The sequence below is a fragment of the Zootoca vivipara genome, chromosome 7, assembly GCF_963506605.1.
Source record: "Zootoca vivipara chromosome 7, rZooViv1.1, whole genome shotgun sequence".
In the NCBI taxonomy this organism is placed as follows: domain Eukaryota; kingdom Metazoa; phylum Chordata; class Lepidosauria; order Squamata; family Lacertidae; genus Zootoca; species Zootoca vivipara.
This window is the reverse complement of record NC_083282.1, coordinates 95,805,762-95,824,684: the sequence shown is the minus strand read 5'-3', so window position 1 is coordinate 95,824,684 and position 18,923 is coordinate 95,805,762. Positions and strand designations below refer to the sequence as shown.

General features: G+C 58.6%; 2 protein-coding genes across 4 annotated transcripts; one reads left to right on the top strand and one right to left on the bottom strand.

Annotated features, from left to right (window-relative positions):
- Positions 1-923: 923 nt before the first annotated feature.
- On the bottom strand, positions 924-4,325 carry SNRPB (small nuclear ribonucleoprotein polypeptides B and B1). The gene is made up of 7 exons (XM_035124154.2): positions 4,209-4,325; positions 3,952-4,103; positions 3,098-3,209; positions 1,970-2,122; positions 1,666-1,804; positions 1,354-1,479; positions 924-1,109 (listed from the first exon to the last, which is right to left on the bottom strand). The coding sequence occupies exons 1-7, from the start codon at positions 4,209-4,211 to the stop codon at positions 1,072-1,074; spliced, it is 723 nt and encodes a 240-aa protein (XP_034980045.1). The 5' UTR covers positions 4,212-4,325; the 3' UTR covers positions 924-1,071.
- A 272-nt stretch (positions 4,326-4,597) lies between these two features.
- Positions 4,598-18,912, top strand: ELMO2 (engulfment and cell motility 2). Of its 3 annotated transcripts, XM_035122563.2 has the most exons (22): positions 4,598-4,679; positions 6,580-6,711; positions 7,077-7,117; positions 7,263-7,335; positions 7,522-7,572; positions 7,755-7,936; positions 8,617-8,716; positions 9,078-9,229; positions 9,326-9,404; positions 9,667-9,702; positions 10,429-10,479; positions 10,761-10,883; positions 10,968-11,102; positions 11,784-11,888; positions 11,977-12,085; positions 12,669-12,805; positions 13,920-14,083; positions 14,176-14,288; positions 14,613-14,720; positions 14,976-15,058; positions 15,162-15,239; positions 16,970-18,909. In XM_035122563.2, exons 2-22 carry the CDS (start codon positions 6,634-6,636, stop codon positions 17,168-17,170), a joined length of 2,199 nt encoding a protein of 732 aa, XP_034978454.1. In that variant the 5' UTR covers positions 4,598-4,679; positions 6,580-6,633; the 3' UTR covers positions 17,171-18,909. The 3 variants fall into 3 exon arrangements, with proteins under 3 accessions (XP_034978454.1, XP_034978456.1, XP_034978455.1); XM_035122565.2 differs by lacking the exon at positions 14,613-14,720 and having other exon boundaries at positions 16,970-18,912; XM_035122564.2 differs by lacking the exon at positions 9,667-9,702.
- Positions 18,913-18,923: the final 11 nt, after the last annotated feature.

Sequence of the window (18,923 nt, the reverse complement as noted above, 5' to 3'; positions counted from 1 at the left end):
TTAAGTTCGGAATAGAGTACCGTATATTCCGGCATATAAGACTGGGCATATAAGACAACCCCCAACTTTTCCAGTTAAAATACTGCATAGAGTTTGGGATATACTCGCCGTATAAGAAATACGACCTGGCGTATAAGACGAACCCCGACTTTTGAGAAGATTTTCCTGGGTTAAAAAGTAGTCTTATATGCAGGAATATACAGTAGTTGCTTTGGAAGACGATCATCAGGCATCCGCACAACATGACCAATCCAACGAAGTTGATGTTGAAGAATCATTGCTTCAACACTGGTGATCTTTGCTTCTTCCAGTACACTGATATTAGTTCGCCTGTCTTCCCAAGTGATGTATAAATTTTTTTGGAGACACTGAGGAGCCCATCAATGGAAAAATAAAGACTTTAGTCTTGTCCCAAAATGGCAACTAGACATTCCATCTTGACGATTGTAACACTGCCCATAACCCATGTCATTTGGGGATTTTTCTATCCAAACCAAGCAAGTTCTCAACTGGAGCTTCTGCCTGCCTGCCTCCCAGCAGTTGATTAGCAAAAGCTCAACCTCCTCCTCTTCAGGAATGCTTGAGCAGTTTGATGCCTTGGCAGCACCACAGGGACATGGCTGCAATGCCCCCCTCCCTGCCCTGAACCTAAGATGAGGTGCAAGAAGCTGGTGAATAGCATCTGAAGAGCACTTGCTGGAAGCCACAGGAGGGGAGAAGGCTGCTCTTGTGCTCAGGTCCTGCTTGTGGGTTTCCCACTGGGGCATCTGGTCAGCCATTGTGAGAAGAGGACGCCGGACCAATGAGCCATTGGCTTCATCCAGCTGGCTGTTAAGTTCCTGAGCCCAGGTGAAGAGCCCTCCAGGAAGCCTCGACTCGTTTGCTTTGCTCAACCTCAGAATGAATTTGTACCACCACAGCAGGAAACTTCCCAGTGTTTATTAGAAAGGGCAACATGACAATCCCCCAAATACAAAACACACACACAATCCCCCCACCCCACCATTCCCTCAAGGTGAACAAGACACAAGTCCAAAGGCCCAAGTTCTGCTCCCTTCACAGCGTCACCTCTCAGGGCCTGGGTGGGCGCATGCCAGGAGGAGGGGGACCTAGAAAGGACAGAGCAGAGGCGATCAGCTTTGCAGGTGCTGCCCGGGGGGGGGGGGCAGCAGTGCTCTTGCGCCCCAAGGACAACCTTGCCCTTCCCTTCTCCTTAGTCCCAAGCTTATCAAGGGCTTCTATCTTCCTCCAATGAGATTTCCATTCACAGGAGGCCGACAGGCAGCAGAATAGGATCTGCCTTTGGCTTCACCCACACAGCCGGCCCTTGATTCAGGCTCCAAGCCAACTCACCTCTCATGCCAGGGGGAGGAGGCCTCATTCCAGGAGGTGGCATGCCCATCGGGGAGCCTCGGCCAGGTGGCATGCCCATCGGGGGGCCCATGGGGGGCCTCATGCCAGGGGGAGGCCCCATCATGCCTGCAGTGAAAAGGAAGCCACTTCAGTTCCCTTGACTCTGCAGACCACCCCTCCCCTCCCATGAGTCCCAAAGGGAACCTCAGAGTAATCCTGCTTTGACACCAACTCTTCACGGTGCTCAGTTACTGTCATTTCATCCCAGGTTCTGCCAGTCTGGATGGGGGAGGCAACTGGGTTGCTGCTTACCTGGAGGTGGGGTCCCTCTGCCCATAGGTGGAGGGGGGCCTCCGCGGCCTGGCGCATACTGAGTGGGGGCTCCTGCAATACTGGCCGTTGCGGCAGCCGCTGCAGCAGCAACTGTCCCTCGGCTCTGAGGAGTCATCACCTGGGAGGGGAAAAGAGGCTTTTAGAGATCTCCTGCAAGGGAGATCCCAGGTTGGAGGGATCCACTGCTGCTCCCTCCCCTGCAAACATCCAATGCCAATGTCCTTGAGCTGCCCCAGAGCCCTCCCCCCAAGGCATTTATTGGCAGGATGTGCCTCCTGCTTACCTGCTGGGATGGGCCACCAACACCACGCACGGGACCAGCCAAGCCTGCGGGTGCCTGGGGCATGGGAGCTCCTGCGGGGACGCCCCTTCCAGCAGCTCTGCCAACACCAGGTCCTCCAGCAGCTCCAGCCAGGGGCACGCGAGCAATGCCAGTCTGAAAGAGCCAAACAGAAACTGCAGCAGGATAGTTTTCCGGGGGGGCGGGGGGGGGGCTGTTATTAAAAAACCCTGCCATGCTCAGCAATGAGTCTGGCCACCGCTTGCATAATATTTTTTAAAAAAATTGGGGAAAGACACACACACACTTTTACCTGCTTCACCTTTCTCTTCCCAACCCCAAAATCTGACTTTTCTCCCTGCACTCCCCTGAAGCTCTAGTTTCTTTCTTCCAAGTACCACACCAAAGAGTATTTGGCTGCCCTTCTCTCTGCCGCCATTAACCCCCATCCTCTCTGATTAATTTCTTACCCCTCCCTGGTATTCTACAGGTTGATTTTTGACTCTGTGTTATTCCTGATATGTAGAAGAAGCAGACATTTCAAAATATTTTATAATAAATATATACTTGCAGGTCCTTTAGTTCCAGAAGCAGACCGTAAATATTTTAGAGCAAAAAGCCAGGCTTAGTCGACGCCTTGGAATTTTAAAGGGATGCTTTTAAGACCCCTCTGCTAAGCTATTTTGGGAAGGGACAAGAGCACAAGCAAACATCTCCCCTAATCTGGCTCCTTAGCAACACGCTGAGCTCCAGCATGGTGCTGGAGGAGACTGTTGAGAGTCCCATGGACTGCAAGAAGATCAAACCTCTCCATTCTTAAGGAAATCAGCCCTGAGTGCTCACTGGAAGGACAGATAGTGAAGCTGAGGCTCCAAGACTTTGGCCACCTCATGAGAAGAGAAGACTCCCTGGAAAAGACCCTGATGTTGGGAAAGATGGAGGGCACTAGGAGAAGGGGACAACAGAGGACGAGATGGTTGGACAGTGTTCTCGAAGCTACGAACATGAGTCTGACCAAACTGCGGGAGGCAGTGCAAGACAGGAGTGCCTGGCGTGCTATGGTCCATGGGGTCACGAAGAGTCGGACACGACTAAACGACTAAACAACAACAACAATCTGGCTCCGCTTACATCTTTTGGGGGTGGCCCCTCGACTGTCATGGAAACCAGATTCTCTCCTCGCAGCAAAACCAGGCCCAGCACTCGCTTCTCTTCCCGCTCGGGTTGCTTGGAGTTCTTGGGCCTAGAAGGAAGGAAAGAAGAAGCAACTCAAAGCTGTGTCACAAGCATCTCTGCCCCTTACAACTACGTTTTCAGAGGGTGACCTGTTGGCCCCTCAGAGAGGTGGGTGCCTTATGCCACATTGGAGGGGGGGTGTCAAAGGGGTGGGGAAGAGACCGAACGGGGGCCCAGGGCTATGGCAGAAGCACCACCGTCCCTGGGGTCCTACAGGCAGAAATAATGGCCTGCCCTTGCTGCCTTTGGAGAGCCTTCCAATGGCCTTCCCTTCCCCAAGGAGGATCAGGCGGGGGAGACCCCGGCTGCCTTCAGGGCTGCTTTGGTGGGGTGAACTTGTGCCCCTGGCAGAACTGTCCAGATTGTGCCCCCTAACCTATGACAAATGAGCTCTTCTTTCTGCCTCTCCTCCACCCCCCCCATTCAATTCACCCTCTATTTAAAACATTTACTAAAAGGCAATAACCAACATTTTTTATTTATATACATATTTATGGACATGTTTTTGGCCAATTTAGCAGCGCCCCCGCTAGCCTGAGCCCCTGGTGGGGGCCCACCTCACCACCCCCAAGCTATAGCCCTAGTTGGCTTGTGCCTGAGAGGTGTCATGAGGGGCTGGGTCGGGGGGGGGAGGCCCTGTCTGGGGTGCAGCCCAGTGAGGCCTCTCCTGGGCCGGCCTCTGCTTGGGGGGCGTGTTGCTAAGGGGCCCCCCCTGGCCCCCTCCCCGGGTCCTGCCCCCTAGACCTCACTTGATCTTCCTGAACTCGTCGCAGTCGCAGAGGATGAGGTTCATGTGCTTGTCGAAGGCCTTGAAGGTGCCGATGAAGACGCGGCCGTCCTGCAGGATGCAGCGCATGCGGTAGTCGATGTGCTGGAGCATCTTGCTGCTCTTGCCCACCGTCTGCGGGGGGGGGAGGGGAGAGTCAGGGGGCGAAATAGGGAGGGGGAGGGGTCCCCCCTCAATCCCAGCCCCCCCCTCCACCCCACCCTACCGCACCCCTCTCACCATGGTGGCGGTGGCGTCGGTCCTCCCTCTCCCGCGGCTTCCCTTCTGCCTTCCTTCCTTCCCGCCGCCGCCGCACGAACCAAAGACGCGCCTCGCGCTGCCTGAGCGGAACCGGAAGCGCCCGCCGACCGGACGCTCCCCCGCCAACACTTCCGGCGCCCGGCCCCTACCCTCGGAGGCGGGGCTCGTTGCCCGGGCGACTGCCCAGCACGACCCGGCGGCGGCTCCGGAGGAGGGCGGAGCTGCGCGGTTTCCATGGCAGCCGGCGCCGGGCGACGACGCCCCGCCTCCCAGGCTGAAGAGAGACGGAGCGGAGCGGGCGCCAATGGGGGACGGGGCGCGCTCTTGAGTGGCGGCCGCCGCTCGCCAATGGGGCTGCGCGCCCGGGCGTGAGGGGCGGGACGCAGCGGGATCCGCGGCCGGAGAGCTGCGTCGGCGGCGTCGGCGGAGCGGAGGGTCCCGGGCAGCCGGGTGAGCGCGGGGGGCGGGGAGGGCGGCAGGCCTCGGCCAAGGGGGCGGAGAGGCGGAGCGGCCGACTCTCGGGGCTCCGTCTCCCCCTCACTCCCCCCGACCCCTCTGTCTGTTGGTCACGCAGGGAGGGAGGAGGGGCTCGGCTACTCTGTGGGGGGGGGACACGGGCGCCCCCTGCTGGGCCTGCGGGAGACCGGCCAGCCCCCTCCGGCCCCCATCTCCGGACAGAGGCCCTCGCGGGCCGCTTCCTCCCCCAACCCCCTTCTGCTGCTCTGGAGAGGCCCGCGGGGGGCAGCGCCCCCCCTACCCGCTGGGACCTCCCCATAAGCCGCAGCTTTTGGGGGGGCTCCTGTTTTTGCCCCCAGCTGCGCCTCCCTGGCCCGTCTGGGTGCCCCATCTCTGCTCCCCCCTCCCAAGCAGGCAGGGTCTGTGGGTGGGAGGGCCTGGGGGGCGAGAGCGCCTGGTTCTGCGCTGGCCTGACACCCAGTTCCTGCGGGAGAGGAGGGGGCAGCCCCATGGGCTACACCCCCCCCGAAATGCCCCTTGGCTTCCTGTCGCCTGTCTCTTCTGCAGAAGGGGGCTGCTTCCTCTTCCCTTCCCAGCAAGTCCCTTCCCGGCTTCCTCATGGGCTGTTGCTGCTTTTGCTCTACCAGAAGCTGGATGGGTAGCCCCACCCCCACCCCGGACTTGCCTGGGGTGGGCAGCACCCTGAGCCCCCCCCCAGTGCCGGGGGGGGGCAGGAGGCAATTGACAGGTGGGGAGGGGCAGTTGGGGGAGAGGCAAGGGAAGGGACTTGGTGTGTGGCAGCTGCCTGGTGGGCTTGGCAGCGTATGGGATTTTCCGTGCCTATGTCTCTGCCCAGATCCTCAGGGCGGGACGTTGGAGAAACACACCCTTCTTTTAAAAAGAGCCAGCAGAATGCATGCATGTGGGCATCTGGAAGAGATGCAGCCCCAGCTAAATCTCGGGTTTGATCTGCAGTGCCCTTTATTTCAGAGGACCATCCCTGGAGACCCAGCTCCCTGGGCATGCTAACATGAAATAGTTTAGCGCCTTCATCTCCACCTCTCTTAAAACCTAATTGGCACATCGTAACGTTCAACTGTGATGCCCTTAAAATATATTCAACTTTTCTAGGAAAAACAGGTTGGGTTGGATGTACTGCACAGCACAGAATGACCCACATTTCCTTGCAAAACTAAGAGTCGGTCAAATAAAGCTACTCAACTGGATCTCCAGCAGGTTCCCCCTCCTCCTCCTGCTGCTGCTGCTGCCCTCCTGAGCAGAGAGGGAAGGAGATGGCACGTCACTTTGCCCTTCCAGAGCAGCAGCAGCAACCGCCGCAGCCAGGAAAGGGTTAAGGGCGCCTGGCCTTGAATAGGAGGCTGGTGGTGAAGGGGAGGCAGGCAGAGGCACCAGCTGAGATGAAGAGCTGCTGAGCCCATGTCCTCCCTGGCATCCCTTGGGAGGGGGTCTGGCTGGCTGCTGGGGCGAGGAGAGGGGCCCCTCAATCGCCTGTGGCAACTCCTTGGCAAAAGAGCAGAGCTGGGGCATCCTGGTAGCCCCCCCCCCTGCTTCCTTGCCAGTCTGCCCTCCCAGCGGCTTCCCAGTTCAAGGAAGGTGGGGCTTGGCAGTCTTTGGGGGCAGCCCAGAATTGGAGCTGGCCAGGACAGCAGGAGGTGGTGCTGGGTGCCTCTGAGAGCAGTGCTCCCTCCTCCTTGCCAGCTCACTGCTGGGAGCCGGGGTGGGGGGCAAAGAGCTTGCCTAGCCCGGGGGCTGGCTCTGCTTTCCAGGGCTTTGGCCTTTTGTCTTTGGGCCTGGGCAGAGGCCGGTGCTGCTGGGTCCTTGGAGGCAGAATCTCCTCTGCACTGGAGCTGACTTGCCTTTCGCCTTTGGCTAGGTTTGGGAGGCCCATTGCTCACCCCACCTGTCAGGTGGCTGCCAGCCTGGAGGGATGCCACCCCCGTCGGACATTGTCAAGGTGGCTGTGGAGTGGCCGGGGGCTAACGCTCAGCTGCTGGAGATTGACCAGGTGACAGGCACAGCCCAACTTTAAGAGCATCAGAAGAGCTGCTGGATCAGGCCCGGGGGGGTGGGGGGAAGGACCACACCCAGCATCCTGTTCTCACAGTGGCCAACCAGGTGCTCATTGTGGGAAACCCACAAGCAGCATTCAAGCTTCTGAGCTGCCTCCCCTCCTGCGGTTCCCAGCACCTGAGGTTCAGAAGCCTGGCTGCCTTCAGCTGGGGGTGGGGGGGCAGAGCTGAGCCCTGGGGTGTCCAGGCCTTCTAATGCTGAATGGTGGGGGGGCGAGGGCAAAGGGGGGGCTGCGGATCACCTGCTGTCCAGGGGAGAGTTCCAGTTCAGGCTTCTCTTTCTTCCCTCTGCCTCTCTTAGAAGCGGCCTCTGGCGTCCATCATCAAGGAGGTCTGTGACGGGTGAGTGGGAGCCATGGCTGGCTTCATGGGGGCCACACTAGCCTCCGCCCCCCGCTCCAGCCACCTTCTTGGGTGCGGCTCACTGCCCCCCCCCGCTAGCTTGCTTCCTGAGGGAGGAGGCTCACATGATCCTCCCCCCCTTTAGGTGGTCGCTGCCCAACGCAGAGTACTACACGCTGCGCTACGCAGATGGGGCCCAGCTGTACATCACGGAGCAGGTGCGTGGGGGCTGTCCCTAACCCCCCACCTAAAAAAGCAGGGAGAGGGCTATAGGGTGCCATGCAGCTCCTTGCAACTCTGATCAGGATGGAGGAAACCCACAGAAGCAGACCAGGAGCCGCGCTGGTGGGCCTCCGCTCCTTCCCCAGTTGTGCTAAGCAGCCCCCCCCCTTCTTGCCTTGCAGACCCGCTGTGACATCAAGAACGGGACCATCCTGCAGCTGGCTGTTTCTCCAGTAGGTCTGGGCTGCCTCTTGGAGGGGTGGGGTTTTCTTTCTCCCCCTTTGGGGATTTGGAGCCTGCTAGTGGGCTTTGGGCTCATGCCACAAGGCCACCTGCTCTCTCCTGCCCGGCTGAGAGGAGCCCCCTGGAGGGGTCTGGGGTTTGCAAGGGGCTACCTGTCGCCCTACCACCCCAGTCCAGGGCTGCCCGCCAGCTGATGGACCGGACGCAGTCGCACAGCATGGAGGCTCGGCTGGAGGCCATGAAGGAGCTGGCTAAGCTCTCTGCAGATGTGACCTTTGCCACTGAGTTCATCAACATGGATGGCATCTCGGTGCTCACCCGCCTCGTGGAGAGCGGCACCAAGCTCCTCTCCCAGTAAGTGCCCGGCGGGCATCCAGGCGGGCATCCAGCACCAGCAGCGCTCACTTCCTTGGGTCTCTCCTTTAATGTTGACAGTTCTGGCCTTCTCTTTCTGCCATCATTGCAGCCATTTGCAGCCCCCCTGGCCTCTTCTGGAGCAGGGCGCTCTTGGGGGGGGGGAAGCAGCTGCCCCAGGGCTGCCCAGAGGGCAGGGGAGGCAGCAGAGACTTGGCCAGAGATTTTTTTTAAACTGCTGAATAGTTAATTCAATCTCCGCGTTGGCTTTTAGTGGGCAAGCGCAGGGAGGCCTTGAGCCTGTTGTTGGCCTGAGCAAATCCTCCTCTGGCTGGCTGGTTGCTCTGAGGGGCCTGCCTGGTTTGCCCTTCCCTTTTCTGCTCTGGTTCTCCAGACTGCAGCACATCCCACAGGCAGGTGGTGGAGCCGCAGAGCAGGGAGGAGCACAAATTCCTGCCTCTGTCCTCTTTGAGTTGCAGCTGCTGAGGAGGCTAGGTGGAGGTCCCAGAAGCAGGCGGCTCCCTTTCCCATTGCCCACTATGTGCCAAGATGGTGCCCAGTTGCAGCTCTGCGTCGTCCAGCAGAGTGACTCTGCCTTGCCCAGCCAGGAGTGGGCAGAGAGGGAGCCCTGGAGGTGCCTCCCCCCCCCACTGACCCGCCTTCCCCTATGCCCCCTGCAGCTACAGTGAGATGCTGGCATTCACCCTGACAGCCTTCCTGGAGCTCATGGACCACGGCATCATCTCCTGGGACATGGTGTCCATCAGTTTCGTCAAGCAGGTACAGCCTCCGTGAGAGCAGGCGGCAGGGCTGGGCCATCGCTGCTTTTCAACATCTCACCCGCTAAACATCACGATGTGCCAGTATATTGCCCCGTCTGAAAGAAGGATGGAGCTATGCAGAGGCATCGGCTGGCTTGGTGGTTTTGCATAGCACACACACAAACACCATGATTCGTGATATATTACCAAGTCAGAAATTACGAAACCGATATTATGATATGGACTTCAAACCGGTTTGGTCGACATTGATACATCGCCCGGTCCTAGCAGGCAGCACAGGAGAAGGGGGGCTCCTTGGGAGGGGCAGTGGGCATGCATGGCTCTGGTGCTCAGTGCCCTCTGCCTCCCCCCCCCTCCAGATCGCGGGCTACGTGAGCCGGCCAACGGTGGATGTCTCCATCCTGCAGCGCTCCTTGGCCATCCTGGAGAGCATGGTGCTCAACAGCCAGAGCCTCTACCAGAAGATTGCCGAGGAGATCACTGTGGGGCAGCTCATTGCCCACCTGCAAGTGTGAGTGGTGCCTCCGAGCGCCGGGCATCCTGTCAGGGTGGGAGAAGGTGGGGAGCCGCCTGCCGCTCACCCCCCCCCCCGCTTCTGCCCCTGCAGCTCAAACCAGGAGATCCAGACGTATGCCATCGCCTTGATCAACGCCCTCTTTCTGAAGGCCCCGGAGGACAAGAGGCAGGTGGGTGGCTGGGCAAGGGGGTGCCATGGGGAGGGAGTGGAGGGCACCAGCTGTTGCACCCCTTTGCTGATGGGGGGCAGGGGGGGAGGGAGGTCTGCCTCCCCAGGTGGTGACGTGACTGGCCGGTCTGTGGATGTGCTGTGTGGCACTGCGTCTCTGTGTATGCCCGTCTCCCCCTGCCCGCCTGACCTCCCTGCGAGGGTCTCTGTGCTGACTCTTCTGCCGGCTTCTCTTTTGTCTTTCTGCTTCCTGTTGTCCGCAGGAGAAGCTCCTTAACCCGCTAGACCTGCCTTGCACTGTAAGTAAATCCCCCCAGCTGGCGAAAGTGGAGGGATTCTGTCCTGGGAAGCTCCTCTCTAAGAGCACTGATGTTTTCTCTCTTCAGAGCCAGAAAGGGGGATAGAAATGTCTTGCAAATAAATAGAGACAGGCCCCCCATGCCCTTCCTCTGCCTCAGCCTCAGAGGCAGTTCTGTGCTCTCTCTCTCTCATATCTATATATCTTGCTTGCACACCTTGCATGTGTTCACAGGGAGAGGAGATTGTGGCCACTTTGTCCTCCCTGGTTCTTTGGCTGCTCAGGCTTAGTGCATCTTCTGAACTCATGGTAGCGTTTTTGCCCTCCTGGACGAGCCGTGAGCTGTAAGCCAGAGGACAAGCTGGGCTGCAGCTCCTGGTTAGTCTGGAGAGGGCAAAACCAGGGTGATTCTTTTTCTCCCCCCTCACCCCCACCCCTGCCGCCGCTTGGGTCTGTTGTTGTTGCATCCTGGGGTGGGGCAGTGGGGTGGGGGCTCCTTGGCGGGGCTGCTGAGGTGGGGGCTTTGGGGGTGCAGCTTTCCTCCAGCTGCTGCAGCTGCTCTGGGTGATGGACAGCCAGAGGACTCCCAGAGGGCGGGAGCAGCCCCTTTGCTGAATGGCTGCATTGCCTGTGCTTGGCTGCTCAGCACCCTTTGCCCCCCAGGAGGTGGGGCACGGTTGGAGTTTCCTCTCTCTCTCTCTCTCTCTCTTCTGTAAACCCCCAACAGGAAATGGCCAACGCCTTTGCTCAGAAGCACCTGCGCTCCATCATCTTGGCAGTGAGTAGGACCAGGCTTTGGCCTTGACATAGCCTTGTCTCATGGCATCCATCTCAACCCCGTCTCAGGGTGCCCGGTCTTGTTGGTCCCCCCATTGCACAGTCTCTGGCCTGACCAGGCACCCGGCGTTGCTGCAGGCTGTGGGTGTTTCTGGGTGCAGAGGGTGGGGGCTCCTGTTCCTCCCCAGCCAGGCGTGTCCCGCACTGGTCAGGGGCCAGAAGGGGGACCTGGCCCTGCTCACGCAGGTGAGCCTCTTCCACCTCCTCCCTCTCCTCCTGCAGCACGTCATTCGGGGCAACCGCCCCATCAAGACGGAGATGGCCCATCAGTTGTACGTGCTGCAGGTCCTGACCTTCAACCTCCTGGAGGAGAGAATGATGACCAAAATGGACCCCAGTGACCAGGTGACTGGCAGGACTGTGGCCCCCTCTGCGTGAGCGGCAGCCTCTGCGCTGGGCTCACGCTCTGCCTCTCTCCTCGCTTGCCAGGCACAGAGGGACATCATCTTTGAGCTGCGCAGGATCGCCTTTGACGCCGAGTCGGAGAGCAACAGCCTCCCTGGGGGCGGGACAGAGAAGAGGAGAGCCATGTACACCAAGGACTACAAGATGCTGGGCTTCATGGTAGGCAGCCCCCCAAAGACTCTCAGCCCAGGGGGGGGGGGCATCTCATTCATTCAGCAGCCTGTTCTCCCCATGGCCAAGCAGGTGCCCCAGAGGGAACTAGCAGGCCAGACCAGAGCAGCGCTTTCCCCTCCTGCGGTTCCAGCAACAGACATTTGATTCGGTTTAATATTTATGGTCCACTTTTCCAGCCACAAATGTGGAGCTCAAAGCAGCTCACAATCATCACAATAACATTAGGAAACAGAAGACATTGCAATTGCTATTCTGTCAAACACAATAACATGTAAGTAAAGCAAACAACAACAAATTCATCAAAATGATTAATACAATTGAGGGGGTTGGACTGGATGGCCCTTGTGGTCTCTTCCAACTCTACGATTCTATGATTCCATGATTCAATTACTGTAAGTAAATTTATAGTATGTCAAAATGCCAGAAAATATCAGAAATCTTTCATCAAAACTATTAATACGATTCAGAATTCCAATGGATGGAGTAGGGCTTCCCAAACTGGTTTTGGGCTACAGTTCCCATCATCGCTGGCCACTGGTCCTGCCCCCAAGTTTGCTAGCCCTCTCTTGAAGCCATCCAGGCCGGTGCCCTCAGCAGTGGGAACCCCTTGGCGGCAGGCCCTTCCTTCTGTTGCTGATGGTAGGCGTTGTTTTTTCTCCTGTGTAGAACCACATCAACCCTGCCCTGGACTTCACCCAGACCCCGCCGGGGATGCTGGCCTTGGACAACATGCTCTACCTGGCCAAGTGCCACCAGGACACCTACATCCGGGTAAGCGGGGAGGGTGCCACCCACTGGGAAGGCCGAGGCTCCTGGACCAGCCACACCCCCCTCACTCTGCTTCCTTCCTGCCCCACAGATTGTCCTGGAGAACAGCAGCCGGGAGGATAAGCACGAGTGTCCCTTTGGGCGCAGCGCCATTGAGCTCACCAAGATGCTGTGCGAGATCCTGCAGGTCGGGGAGCTGCGTAAGTGAAGTCAGACGAGGAGGGAGGGGAGAGCAGTGCTGGGGGGTGGAGGGGGGAGCACCCATAGGGTCTTCTCTCTTGAGCCCTTGTGCCAGAGGGGACCCTCTCTCTCCTCCACCCCAAAAAGCCCCTGGGCAGGCTGAGCCAGTCCGAGGAAGAGGGTCTGCCTGTTCCATAGGACGGCTTGGCAGCAGAACGGCCTCCCTGGGAAGATGGCGGATGCTCCTTCTCTGGAGGTTTCCAAGCAGAGGTGGGGGGCACCTTCTGCTGGGGGCTATTTGGCCAAGGGGACTGGACTCGTTGACCCTCGGGGTCCCTTCTGTTATTCCATGGCTGGATTGTGGGCTCTGCTGTACAAATGGAAAATTCGCCTCTCTGGCTGCACCCGATTGTTGGCCCCCTGAAGCTGCCTGTGCAGAAAAGTGGCCCCTGGACTGAAAGGGCCCCCCTCCAACTAAGGGAATTTACATTGCTTGATTGTGGCCACAATGTTCCTCCCACGTGTTTGGCTTCCTCTTGCTCCCTGGCGCTCCCCCTGAGGTGCCATCCTGGCTGCTCTGACCTCCTCCCTCTCCCTGCCCAGCCAATGAAGGCCGCAATGACTACCACCCCATGTTTTTCACCCACGACCGCGCCTTCGAGGAGCTCTTTGCCATCTGCATCCAGCTGCTCAACAAGACCTGGAAGGAGATGCGGGCCACGGCGGAGGACTTCAACAAGGTGGGGCGACGTGGGGCAGAGGCAGGGGGTGGCGGGAGGGGGCAGCTGCTCTCCAGTGGGCACGGGTCTCCTTCCCTCTGCCCCTGGTACCTACTCTTGCCTTCCGGCCTAGCTGAGCCATCTCCCTTATCCCTCTCCTCTATAAGAACAGAATGTGGGAAGAATTCTCCTCTCTGTCCCAGGTGAGGGAACCAAGAGAATAGCAAGCCAAAGTGCCTTGTAGGGGCCTGGTTGATTAAAACTATTGCACAATAGGGCAGCCTTGCCAGCGAGCAAAGGACATTTGAACAAAGCTTTTATTGGTATGCATCACAAAACATCATGGCATGTATCAAAAGAGGTTACAGGTCAAGGAGTGTCAAAAGTCCGGCTCAGTCTGTTTTCAGCTTTGGCACTTGGCTTCTGGCTTGTTGACATTCCCTTATCTTCCTTCCATGTCCCTGGAATGCTTGCTTTGCTCTCCCAACTCGAAATAGACCTCCTTGGCCGGCTTTTGGTGCCCTTCTAGTAATACCAAGAAACCTCCCACCCTCCAGGGTCAGAGAAGCATGGAAATGCCGTGCAGGAGGGAGGCCTGTGAGATTTGCAACAGGCAGGAACACAAGAATCCAACCACTCGTGGATACATTGACACATCATCCTATAAAGGTGTGAAACAAGCCAAATTTGCACCGAGAATCTAATAACAAAATTTCTGTATCAATAAGAGGAGGTCCCTGGATCAGGCCAGAGGTCATCCATCTAGCTCAGCATCCTGTTCTCACAGTGGCCAGCCACATTGCAGGTGATGGGATACCCATGAGCAGGATCTGAGTGCGAGAGAACCTTTTCCCACCTCGGGTTTCCAGCGACGACCATCGAGAAGCATTCCTGCTACGGACCAGGGAGGCAAAGCAAAGCTGTGGTCTGGTCTCAATAGCCCTTTCAGAGCCACCCAGGCCATCCCTGCCTCCTGCAGGAGGGAGTTCCACAGGTTATTGATGCTCTGCGTGAAGAAGCCTTTCCCTCCCTCAGGCCTGACTCTTCCAACACACCTGGTGTTGCGAGGGAGGGAGAGGAGCTTCCCTCCAGCCACATCCTCCCTGCCAGGCGTAACTTTGCCCCCCTCTCCCAGGTGATGCAGGTGGTGCGGGAGCAGATCATGCGGGCGCTGCCCTCCAAGCCCAACTCCCTGGACCAGTTCAAGAGCAAACTGCGCAGCCTCAGCTACTCGGAAATCCTGCGCCTGCGCCAGTCGGAGCGCATGAGCCAGGACGACTTCCACTCCCCGCCCATCATGTGAGCGGCTGCTTTGGGGGGTCGGGGGTGGGGGTGGCGCCTTGCAGGGACAGTGTGGGGTGCTCACCAGCTGCCATGTGGCCGCCCCCCAGGGAGCTGCGGGAGAAGATCCAGCCGGAGATCCTGGAGCTCATCAAGCAGCAGCGCCTGAACCGCCTCTGCGAGGGGAGCAGCTTCCGCAAGATTGGGAACCGGCGGAGGCAAGGTGAGGGCAGCAGGGGAGAAAGGGCTGGGGAGGGCTCCTGGCCACGGCTGGCTCTGCTTACGAGCCCCAGTTGCTGGAAACAAAAACAAAAAAGGCAATCGTGAATGACTGTGGGTCGTGCCCTTTAGATCTCCTCAAAAGGTATGGGACTACATGCCCTTACCCCCCATTAATCTCCGTGTGGGACCCCTCCTGGGCACCAGAGCACCCGAGAGGGCAACTTGCCAGGTTCGCTGCAAAACAGGAAGTCCATTTCTCAGTGATTTCAGAGCAGCAGCCTCCCTGCCTTCTTATGGGCCATGTGCTGTTGTTGTCGCCCTGCAGAGCGGTTCTGGTTCTGCCGCCTGGCTCTGAACCACAAAGTGCTTCACTACGGGGACCTGGAGGACAACACCCAGGGGGAGGTCACATTTGAGGCTCTGCAGGAGAAGAGTGAGTGCCGTGCCAGGCAGGGGAGGCGCTCCTCGAGGGATGGGGGCAGGGGGTTCAGACGAGGAACTCGGCAGGGGCTCAGGGACCAGCCCTCTGGGCAAGGGCAGCCAGCAGCCCCCGGGGGGCTTTCGCTGCGATTCCTGCATTGCGGGACCCACAGGGGTACCTCCCAAATCTCTGATTCTGTGGAAGAGGGAAGGGGCTTCTCCCGCTGTTCTTGCCCAGCCTGACCAGAACCCCCTCCTTCTCGCCCAGTACCCGTTGCAGACATCAAGGCCGTCGTCACTGGGAAGGACTGTCCACACATGAAGGAGAAGGGGGCTCTGAAGCAGAACAAGGTAGCTGGCTGGGGAGGAAAACCCCTGGGAGGTGGTGTTGGTAGGGGGTGGGGACTGGCCTCCTTGGCTCACCAGCCCCTTCTCTCCCTCTTCCCATCCGCAGGAGGCTCTGGAGTTGGCCTTTTCCATCCTGTACGATCCGGATGAGACCCTGAACTTCATAGCCCCCAACAAATATGAGGTGAGTCAGGAGCGAGGGGAAGCTGCCTTCCTCCCAACGGATGGCCCTGCTCCTGCAATGCGCTTCCTCCTCCTAGAGTCATAGAATTGTAGAGCTGGAAGGCACCCCAAGGGCCACCTAGTCTGGCCCCCTGCTATGCAGGAATCTCACCTCGAGCATCCCTGACAGATGGCCATCCAACCTCTGCTCAGAAACCTCCCAGGAAGGAGAGTCCACAACCTCCCAAAGGGAGGCCCTTCCACAGTCTAACAGCTCTTACTGTCATGGGTTCGAATCCTGCCCTCCACAGCAGGAGAAAACATGCTTGTTCCCTCTGCCATGGGGCAGCCCTTGAGAGATTTGACAACGGCTCTCATATCTCCTGTCACTTCCTCTAGGGAAAGGGCTGTTCTGTCTAAAGGAAGCTGAGGCCACTGGGGGCTTTGGGGCTTTCACAAAGGCAGGGGAGAGGCTGGAGGCCCAGAGCATTTGTGGGTGAAGCAGGGACCATCTCCTTCCTCTTGGGCCCAGAAAGTCGAGAGGAGGACTGAAAGGGGGTGGGGGTCCTGCATTTTACCCAGGAGGCTTTCTTGTGCCCCTGCCCCCCAGCTAAGGAAGCCATCCCTGGTCTCCATGTGGAGATATTTTGAGCAATCTGCACCTGGCTGCCCCATCTGGGCTGCTCTTTCTCCATTTCCCCCCACCCCCATTTCCAACCTGCTGCTTTGCTGCATCTCTGCTTTCTTCAGCCCCCCCCCCCTTTCTCTTTCCTCTCTGTCAACCTCAGCTCCTTTTCTCAAACCTTGCAGGGCTGACCATGTAGCTGCCCACCAACTTCCTTCCTGCCTCCCTCTCTCTCTCTGCCTCTGCAAAGCTGCTCAATCTCGGGGGGGGGGGGAGACATGAACCCCACCAAGGAAAATGGAAGGAATCTCAGTGGCTGAGGAGAGAGGGATGTGGGGGGGGAGCCTGATTTTTTGTTTGGTTTTGTTTTGAAATAATGTACTGTATATTGAATGAAAGGTTCTGCAAAAATCTGCAAATTGCAGATTTTTTTATTCGGCAGGCTCATGGCAATATACAGTCCATGTACAGTTATAGATCACGGTCAGGTAAAAACAAGGCAGTGGAATTTGTTCGGCAGTGGAATTTGCTGCCAAGGAGTGTGGTGGAGTCTCCTTCTTTGGAGGTCTTTAAGCAGAGGCTTGACAGGCATATGTCAAGAATGCTTTGATGGTGTTTCCTGCTTGGCAGGGGGTTGGACTGGATGGCCCTTGTGGTCTCTTCCAACTCTACGATTCTATGATTCTAAGGCATGAAATAAAACCCAAGGAATTTAAACGGCAGGTCCGTGGGTGCATGGAAGGTGGCATAATGGCAGAGATATTGGACAAGTTGAGGGGACAAGACATGGGAAAGGGAGGAAGGTTCTTAAATGCCATATGAACCTGGGAAGATCTTTTGGGATGAGGCCCATGAGCACAGCATCCTGTTCTCACAGGGGAGAGGATTCCCTGGGAAGCCTTTCCTGGGAGGTTGGTGAGCAGAGCTTGTCTGCCTGCCTGCCTGCCAGGGATTCTCCTCCTGCTGCGATTCCTGCCTGACCCTCGGGGTCCCTCCCAACCCCACAATTCTATGATGAAGGAAGCGGGAGCAGGTTCCCCCCCCCCCAGCAACATGTCAGGGGTCATGAGGGGCGGCCAGGCCACCCCACCCCCACCCCGGTCTCAGGTCCCTCCCCTCCCCCGCAGTACTGCATCTGGATCGATGGCCTCAACGCCCTCCTGGGGAAGGAGATGGGCAGCGACCTGACCAAGAGCGACCTGGACACGCTGCTCAGCATGGAGATGAAGCTGCGGCTGCTGGACCTGGAGAACATCCCCATCCCCGAGGTGCCCCCACCCGTCCCCAAGGAGCCCAGCAGCTACGACTTCGTCTACCACTACGGATGATGCCCCTGGGCAGCAGAGGCAGGGCGGGGGGGGGGCAGCCTCCGGCCCCCTCCAGCGCATGCCCAGGACCTCTTCTTCTTGCGGGGGGGAGGGAGGGGGGGCTCCTCTCTGACTGCAGAAGGAGGGATCCTGCTGGGCAGTAGCGTTTGGTTTTTTTTTTTTTTTTTTGAATGCTACAAGACTCTCCCCTCTATGGCAGCTGTTCTCCGCCCTGCCCCCTTCCTTAGGGTGGGCAGCAGGGGGCAGCCAGAGCCAGCTGTGCTGGAGGGCTGAGCGTGCGCTGAATTCCCCCCCCCCCAATGGCATTTCTGCAGATTTGTGGCAGAGCCGTCCTTGGTGTGCCTTTGCCTGATGTGCTTGGCCTGAGGCAAGGGGGCATGACAGATGGGGGTCGGCAGCAGAGCCTCATCCCTGACCGGTCTCTGGGGCCTGCCTTGTAGGGGGCTGGGCAAGATGACCCTTGGGGACCCTTTCCAACTCTACCGTTCCATGATTCTCTTACTTTCCAGGCAGGCAGGGGCTCCATCCTGTGGGTCTGCTGCCGCCCGGTGAGCCCAGCAGTGGCAAATGCAGCCCATGGTACAGCTTCTGCTCCCCCATCTAGGCTCCCCTGGGTGGAAGAGCACTGAGACCCCCCCCCCCCCGACCCAAGAAAGGCTGCCAGTCTAGCTGCTTTCACCTGGCAGTGGGGCACAGTGCACAGGCTGGACCTGGCATGCCCCTCATTCCCCACCCCCACCCCAATCTTCGCATTAAAGGCTGTTTTCCTCCTTTTTGCCGGCTCCTGTTTCCTTCTTGAGACCAGGCTGTGGGAGGAGAAGAGTTAGGCCAGGCGGAAGCAGAAGCGAACTGTTCCCTGGGAGGGAGCAAGGAGGGCTTCCTGCTTCTTGTGGGTGCCAGTGCCTCCCCCCACCCCAGGCAGAAGTGAGAGCTGCCTGTAGAAAATCGTGGATTTCAGAGGAGAAGTGAGTGGGCAGCAACCTGTCCCATTTCCCTTCTGAAAACTGGCAGTAAACACCGGAGGTTCTGCTCATGCAGGTCTTATTTTGACCAGAATATGGGTGCTTGTGAGGCTTCCTGCGATTTTTGAAGACTGGGGACAGGGACCCCTGGTTGCAAGAGCAGCCCAACCCTTCTCCGCCTGGGGTGTGTCTTGCCTCCCCTCTGCACAGCACCCACATTGAAGGTTTCAACTTAAACCCTGTGGGCACAATAATCCCTGCCGTCCCCCTGCTCCCTTTTCGGGAGTGGCTGGTGGTTGAATTCCAGCCAAATTTGGGCCACTTCATGCATGGAGGGGGCGGGCGGGTCTTGCACGGCCTCGGCTCCCAGCCTTCCGCCCCTAATTTGTGAGGATTCTGGGAGACACTTGGACCAGGGGCCTGTCCTTGGATGTTTGGGGAGATCCTGGAAGAGCTGCTGGGGCAAGGATGCTGCAGAGGTTTCCCAAGAGGAAGCCCTGCCAGACTCAAGGCAGCTCTATCTGCCCGCTGGGTCCCTCCGGGAAATGCGGCGCGTATTGCTGCATCGCCTCCCCGCCAGCCAGGTGCCCCTCCTGGAAGCCCCAGGTAGGACTCAGGGGCAGCAACCCCACTCGGCCCCCGGCGGGCCCTTCCTGCATGGGGGGGGGCAGCGATCAGGGTGTTGGGCCAGGACCTGGGTTCGAATTCACCCCCGGCCCATAAAGCCCACCTTGTGACTGCCTCGGCGCCTCTCAGCCTCGCCTACCTCGCAGGGATGGGGAGGGGGGTCA